General features: G+C 40.0%; 1 protein-coding gene across 1 annotated transcript in view; it reads right to left on the bottom strand.

Moving 5' to 3' along the window:
* LOC127925666 (paired box protein Pax-5-like) overlaps window positions 1-6,547 on the bottom strand; it is a 103,821-nt gene extending 97,274 nt beyond the window's left edge. The window contains exon 1 of the mRNA XM_052510682.1: window positions 4,937-6,547. Coding sequence (XP_052366642.1) covers window positions 4,937-4,979 — 43 coding nt within the window. The 5' untranslated portion in view covers window positions 4,980-6,547. The remainder of the gene's footprint in view (window positions 1-4,936) is intronic.
* Between the last annotated feature and the right edge of the window lie 2,404 nt (window positions 6,548-8,951).

Here is an 8,951-nt window from a genome sequence, read left to right as displayed (position 1 = left end):
TCGAGATAAATGCCACCCGACTTAAAGGACCGTGGTATAGAAAACATACCTACACATCTCATTATCTGAACGGGCCAACAACTACTACTACTACTACTACTACTACTACTACTACTACTACTACTACTACTACTACTACTACTACTACTACTACTACTACTACTGATAGTGCTACTACTGATACTACTACTACTACTACTGGTAGTGCTACTACTACTACTACTGGTACTACTACTACTACTACTGATAGTGCTACTACTACTACTGATAGTGCTACTACTACTGGCACTACTACTACTACTGGTACTACTACTACTGTGCTACTACTACTACTGGTACTACTACTACTACTACTACTGGCACTACTACTACTACTGGTACTACTACTACTACTACTACTACTACTGGTACTACGACTACTACTACTACTACTACTACTGGTACTACTACTACTACTACTGGCACTACTACTACTACTGTTACTACTACTACTACTACTACTACTGGCACTACTACTACTACTGTACTACTACTACTACTACTACTACTACTACTACTACTACTACTACTGATAGTGCTACTACTACTACTGTTACTACTACTACTACTACTGGTACTACTACTACTACTGTTACTACTACTACTACTACTACTACTGATAGTGCTACTACTACTACTACTACTACTACTACTACTGGTACTACTACTACTGGCACTACTACTACTACTGGTACTACTACTACTACTACTACTGGCACTACTACTACTACTACTGGCACTACTACTACTACTACTGGTACTACTACTACTACTAATAATACTACTGATAGTGCTACTACTGCTGTTACTACTACTACTACTACTACTACTACTGGTACTACTACTACTACTACTGCTAATACTACTACTACTACTGCTAATACTACTACTACTACTACTACTACTGGTACTACTACTAATAATAATAATCCTACTGATACTGCTACTACTACTGGTACTACTACTACTAATACTACTGATAGTGCTACTACTGCTGTTACTACTACTACTACTACTACTACTACTGGTACTACTACTACTACTGGTACTACTACTACTACTACTGGTACTACTACTACTACTACTAATACTACTGATACTGCTACTACTGCTGTTACTACTACTACTACTACTACTACTGCTACTACTACTACTACTACTAATACTACTGATACTTCTACTACTGCTGTTACTATTACTAATACTACTACTACTGCTACAACTACTACTACAACTAATACTACTACTACTACTACTACTACTACAACTAATACTACTACTACTATTACTACTGCTACAACAACTAATACTACTACTACTACTGCTACTACTACTACTGCTACAACTACTACTACAACTAATACTACTGCTACAACTACTACTACTACTACTGCTACAACTACTACTAATACTACTACTACTACTACTGCTACAACTACTAATACTACTACTGCTACAACTACTAATACTACTACTGCTACAACTACTACTACAACTAATACTACTACTACTACTACTACTGATACTACTACTACTGATACTACTACTACTACTACTACTACTGCTACAACTACTACTACAACTACTACTACTACTACTACTACTGATGCTACTATGCTACTACTACTACTGCTACAACTACTACTACAACTACTACTACTACTACTACTACTGATACTACTACTACTGATACTACTACTACTACTGATACTACTACTACTACTACTACTACTGCTACAACTACTACTACAACTAATACTACTGCTACAACTACTACTAATACTGCTACAACTACTACTACAACTAATCCTACTACTACTACTAATACTACTACTGCTACAACTACTAATAGTACTACTGCTACAACTACTAATACTACTACTGCTACAACTACTAATACTACTACTGCTACAACTACTAATACTACTACTGCTACAACTACTACTACAACTAATACTACTACTACTAATACTACTACTGCTACAACTACTACTACAACTAATCCTACTACTACTACTACTACTAATACTACTACTACTACTAATACTGCTACTACTGATACTGATACTACAATAACTACAATAACTACAGCAGCTAAATCGGTTCTATGGTACTACAACGTGACGAGATAGATGGTTTTTAATAAAGTCAGGGTTGTTTTTCAATTTGTTTGGTCGAACGTTCCCGAATCATTGAATTCATATGTTTTTAAGAAACTATTTTACTTTCGGTTGACACGAGATGTGGTTTTTTAAATTACCTTAATGTAAACCACTTTCATTAAAGCTACCGAACCAAACAACCGGTGAACAAAATATGAATTATAACAATATTACTACTATAAGGTTACTAATAATACCCCATTTATAAATAATAAAAACAATAATTGCAGGGGAATAAATTAAATGATAATAATTTTGTCTTTTTCAATCGTCTGTAAACGAGAGAGGTTCAAATACAGGAATGGTATAAAACGAAGTGTCGAGTTATCAGATGTTTAAATCTATGAACGCTTTTCCAACCTAAACACTCTCCTTGCATTAAAGCATCTCGACGAAAATAACATCATCAAAACGGACTACAATTCTCAGAAGAATTCAACTTTAAAGACCTAAACAAAGAAAATAGCCCCAAGTCAAAAAGCGAGATTTAATGATAGTGAACGAACGCAAGCCGCGACAGCGTATCGTATCAACATTGTTAACACTTGTCTTTTGGGACATCGGTGATTTACTCAAACGCATCTTCGATATGAAAACTTTTTTTTTTAAAGATTTTTTTTTAAATAGCCCCAAAAATAAGGAATAATTTAATTAGGAGTCCGGTGAGAGAAATACGGTGTGTTTTGCAGTGAAAAGAAGAGCTGTCTGAGAGAGATAGGACTGAATGGGTTCTGGATGGACGCACAGCAGCTACAAGGTCTCATTGTGACTCTTCATATTTTCGGCCTAAAGCCTTATAATGTGTTGATATATTAGTGACATAGCAGCAATGTCGTCTATCCTCAAATTATTTATGTCTATATTAATATAATATAATATAATATCTCCTGAACTTCATAAATGTTTTCTAGGCGGTATTTTGATTTTCTGTTCTCAATTGAAGTAAACACACACACACACACACACACACACACACACACACACACACACACACACACACACACACACACACACACACACACACACACACACACACACACACACACACACACAAACCAGCAAAAAAAAGTTGCACACGTCACAGTACATTCTTTGCCAGCTCTGACGTGTGTGTGATGGTAGAGCATCTCTCAGCCCTGTCGTCTATAGAAGCGCCGAGGTATCCACTACTAGTCTATCACTACACTGCTAGAAACGGCCACTGGCCCGGACACGCTGAGAGGAGAGGAAACGTGATTCGTTCTAGCTTTAGAAACGTGCTCAGTGCCTAATCCGCCGTTAAACTCACCGTGAGAATGTCTGTCGTTTCACATAACGGCGTGTGAGAGGGGACAAGTCTGTACCGGGCCTGTGACACGGTAGACCTTGGGGGTATTACATGGTTTAACCGGGGGGGTATTATTCGGTGTGATTATTAGACTAAAGCAACCAGGTGATATTGGAGACAGGACCGTTACAATCTGCGCGTTGGGTGGTCGAGTTAAATACACTGAAAATGTCAAACAAAAAACTGTGGTTATCCTGTTTAACACAAGCTTTATATACAGGACATTTAACATATAAAATAACCTTATTATATAAATCATGTATATATATATATATATCTCACTATTAGACTACAATATGCATTATAGCCTACGTTACTATCATTGATAGCGCCGTTGTTTGGTCTCTGCGGTGATATTACTGCTATGACTTTAGTAATGTAACGTTGTTGGGTTTTTTGTTGTTGTGGAGTTTTAGGTGGATTCGAGGATTTCCTGTCCTATAGGTCAAGTAGCTACAGCTAATTCTGTGAGCTCAGAAAAAAAAAACAGAAAAGGCCTCGGTCATATTTAACCCCTTCTTAGATCTGTGAAACGGGAGAGGGGGGTGAGGGGAAGAGGGGGTTATAACCTTTTACCCGAGAGAAAAGAGAGAGAGAGTAAAAGAAGGGGGTGGGGGGAGGGGGGTGACAAGTGAAAGAGAGAGGAGAGAGACCCCATGACCTCTACTGCTGCTGCCTGCCATGTCACCGAACAGAGACCAAGTTCCTCCGCCGTGCGTCTCTTCCCCTGCACTACCCACAGCCGGTGTTAAATAGCCGCTTCGTAACCCTCTTCTGCTGCCCCTCCAACTTTGCCTTCGACAGTATAGCGTGTCCCTGTGGCCGGTTATGAGCCGGTGTTGTTCGCGGTGTGAGGAGCATCGGAACACGGCGGGTCAAGTTCAGTGTTTTTTAAGTCATGCTTTGTTACCACTGGCCCCGGATGTGACTGGGGGCTCTTTCAATACCTCCTCCACCCACCCCGCTCCTCCCCTCACCCTCACCCCGCTCCTCCCCTCACCCTTACCCTCCTCCCCTCCATCATCCAGGGTTATTGATAAAAGACTCAAAACAGGAAGCAGAAAACACACACCGTGCACTAATACACACGTCACTACACACACACACACACACACACATCATGATGCACTAATACACACATCACTATACACACATCACTATACACACACACACACAAAAAAAAATCTCCAGCCAAATTCTTGATCAAAGTTGGTTGAAAATATAAAGATGCTTAAGTGTTCCTTCTATTTGGACAACACAAGTTGAAGCCTCTGCATGTGGCATCTCGTCTAGATTAATAGGCTACAGAGGAAAGAGCAGGCATCTCTATAACCTATGGGCACTCGTGTGTTTAAATATCGGTTGACGGAGAGAAGGGGGCAGGCAGCGCTTGGTAAACGGTACTTACTGTGCATCGCAGCGAACGGGTCGTGTTTACAGTGAATCTCCATCGTAGCTCTCACGGCTGGGGGATGGAGGTCCCTACGGTATGAACGTCTTCACGAGGCCCACCGGGTGCGCCCTTCTCCCTCGCGCTCACAACCCCAGAGATGATGGGTGCGTTTCAAAAACCCAAAACACCAAGAAACCGTTAAGCCACGAAGAGACTGGTCCCTCCAAAATAAAAATAAAAAATGTTATATTTTCTTTTAAATATAATATGATTTTTTTTAAGCTAACGAATAATACAACAAAAATAAATGTTGTTTAAAAAAAATTATAGAGTTTGTAATAATTGTGTAAGAATATAATTAAAACTCAAATGACTCCGGTTCCTTCATTGGGAGTTCAGCGGGGTTACTCATTCCAACTATCCGGCTTAGGTGCCTCCAAGGCCGGCAGAGAAAACACATCAATCACGGTCCCAATCCCTTCAACAGGACATGTCTGATTGAAAGACGAGTAAGTTCAAAAAAATAATTGAATAACGTGAAAGTTATTATAGAAAAAATAGACCGAGACCGAAACGTGTTAGTCTATTGCACTCCCCTCGTAACGGAATCTCGGTCGCCTTCTCGGTCCGTTGGTCCTGACCCCTGAACTGTGACTGAACCGGAGAGAAGCTGCTGTCATTCACACGGTGAACACACGGTAAACGCTGCTCCCTCTCACCGGTCTGACTCGAGCCCCCCGTTAGAATCCTTCTTGCCTCCGGTAGGATAACAATTCGTTAGAAATCCCCGGTATGTTGAGTGTCCAGTTGATTCATCGGCTACAACATTTGCTCCAGCAAGTGACCGTTGGGAAAACAACGTTACTCTTCTCCTCAAATCCTCCGGTTCCAGAAACACTTAAACTCCTTCACTGTTGTCGTGGCTTCCGTGAAAGCGCGCGGGGGAGGGGGAGAAACTGGGAGGCACATTTTAGAGAGAGATCGAATTGAAAAGTTTTTTAAAAACGAAAATGAGAGATGGGCACGAAGCAAGTGAAGTTAAATGGCTCATTATGTGAAGCTGCTGTGAAGGGTGTGATTCAGTTGGCTTGTTTTGTCTCTCTTCAAACACACACTGTCCCACAAACACACGTAAAATCCCAGGGATGTGTGTGTGTGTCTGTACAGGAATGTCGCTGTGTGTGGAACACGGGGAGAGAAAAAAAACCCAGTATTGTTCCTCGCGTAAACGTTCCCACCGTGAGCTCTATTCGGTTAGAAGGTTGAGAGGCTCGCTGCAGCGTGAGGAGCCCACGATTTGCGCACGCCGAGTTTCAGGACCTGCTCTGGTGTGGACAGCGCCCGCGCGCCAGCCCCCTGGTCCTTACAGCACCCTGTCAATCAAACCCTTCAACAAGCCAATCACGGGCCTGTGCACCGCTCTGACGTCACGCCCGGCTCCCTGATAGGATCAGGCGGGGGGCCAACCGCTGATTGGTCGGTCCGAATCCTGCGGGTGAACGACTCGCTGTTCGAATTGTCCCATAGACCAATAAGCGGCCTCGCATTGCGGCGGGGTTCGAGACAGTGGGTGATTTTACGTTTCAATTTCAATTACCAAGGTTAAGAACTACTGCCTTTAGAACCTTTTGAAGTAAATTTATTCCTGTCAATATAAACCGGTAAATTAATTGAGTATTACTAAAAAATGAGACTTAGTTGTAGCTAGGCCTATAATGAAAATAGCCTATAAAAACACTATTGAATTAAAAACCCGGGAGTGGTTATATGGGCCTATCCGTTCTCCTCGGACCTTTTAATTGAAAGAAAATATATGCAATCGAAAAGAAGACAATAATGGTATTTGGGAAGTCATTTCATTAACAAAACTCAGTATAAACCAATGGAGAGAAAACATCATCTAGAACAATGATGCATATAGATATACTATTCTAGAATTAGAACAAATAAACTAGAACACTGATGCATATAGAGATACTATTCTAGAATTAGAACAAATAAACTAGAATGCTGATGAATATAGATATACTATTCTAGAATTAGAACAAATAAACTAGAACACTGATGTATCTAGATATACTATTCTAGAATTAGAACAAATAAACTAGAACAATGATGCATATAGATATACTATTCTAGAATTAGAACAAATAAACTAGAACACTGATGCATATAGATATACTATTCTAGAATTAGAACAAATAAACTAGAACAATGATGCATATAGATATACTATTCTAGAATTAGAACAAATAAACTAGAACACTGATGCATATAGATATACTATTCTAGAATTAGAACAAATAAACTAGAACACTGATGCATATAGATATACTATTCTAGAATTAGAACAAATAAACTAGAACAATGATGTATCTAGATATACTATTCTAGAATTAGAACAAATAAACTAGAACACTGATGCATCTAGATATACTATTCTAGAATTAGAACAATCACATGTCACAATAGAAAGTCTGTCTGTTTGTGTCTTGGCCTGTCAGTCAGTCAGTCAGTCAGTCAGTCAGTCAGTCAGTCAGCAGTCAGCCAGCCAGCCAGCCAGCCAGCCAGCCAGCCAGTCAGCCAGTCAGCCAGTCAGTCAGTCAGTCAGTCAGTCAGTGTTATTGGGGGGAAACATCACTTTGTCTTGTTCCTCCTCATCAACAAACAAACACACCGTTTCTAGCTCCAAATGTTATAATGTTCGCTCGAAGCCAAGGAAGGAAGGAAGGAAGGAAGGAGGGAAGGTAGGAAGGAAGGAAGACCGGGCGCTATATGAAACATGCAGCTCTTCTCATTAGGCTAATGGAATTGATTGGCAAAGAGAGAGAGAGAGAGAGAGAGAGAGAGAGAGAGAGAGAGAGAGAGAGAGAGAGAGAGAGAGAGAGAGAGAGAGAGAGAGAGAGAGAGAGAGAGAGAGAGAGTGTAGCTAATGAAAAGCAACCGTCGTTCATATTCTAGTTCAGCAAACCCGAACAGGATTCACTACATACAAAGTCCCACCTGAGTTATATGAGAGAAACATTTCACCCCTGAAATATTCACTGCGCAGATCGCCTAAAGCGTCAAACAAAATGAAACACCGTTATTTTCTCCGTCTTCACCTCCTCGACATTCATTCATTCATTTCCCCCCACAGCGTTGTTGTTATCTAGCTATATTCATATCCATTCATCATTATAATGAATCCATTCCTCCCCATATATCTACTACACGCTGTAACGTTACAACTTTCACGGCTTTCCTATAGGACGATACAAGGCTCATAGCTCATAACAGACCAACTTATTTATTCAACCTTCATTTAACTAGGCAAGTCAGTTTAAGAACGAGTTCTTATGTGCAATGACGGCCTACCCCGGACAAACCCGGACGACGCTGGGCCAATGGTGCGCCGGCCTATGGGACCTCCCAATCACGGCACGATGCATTCAGCCTGGATTCGAACCAGTGGATGTAGTGTCGCCACTTGCACTGAGATGCAGTGTCTTTAGATCGCTGCGCCACTCGAGAGCCCACATATCATAATAATGATAGCAACCATTCGTTTTTAACCGTAACGATTATAACCAGTATATTTTGTGCATCGTTTAATGTTTTAAACTAGTCATTCTTCTTCTACTGTTTTACACATCGTTTAATGTTTTAAACTAGTCGTTCTTCTTCTACTGTTTTACACATCGTTTAATGTTTTAAACTAGTCATTCTTCTTCTACTGTTTTACACATCGTTTAATGTTTTAAACTAGTCATTCTTCTTCTACTGTTTTACACATCGTTTAATGTTTTAAACTAGTCGTTCTTCTTCTACTGTTTTACACATCGTTTAATGTTTTAAACTAGTCATTCTTCTTCTACTGTTTTACACATCGTTTAATGTTTTAAACTAGTCATTCTTCTTCTACTGTTTAATGTTTTAAACTAGTCATTCTTCTTCTACTGTTTAATGTTTTAAACTAGTCATTCTTCTTCTACTGTTTAATGTTTTAAACTAGTCGTTCTTCTTCTACTGTTTAATGTTTTAAACTAGT

This window comes from Oncorhynchus keta, unplaced genomic scaffold (genome assembly GCF_023373465.1).
Source record: "Oncorhynchus keta strain PuntledgeMale-10-30-2019 unplaced genomic scaffold, Oket_V2 Un_contig_6060_pilon_pilon, whole genome shotgun sequence".
Taxonomy (NCBI): Eukaryota; Metazoa; Chordata; class Actinopteri; order Salmoniformes; family Salmonidae; genus Oncorhynchus; species Oncorhynchus keta.
This window is presented reverse-complemented; position numbering and strand designations above follow the sequence as displayed.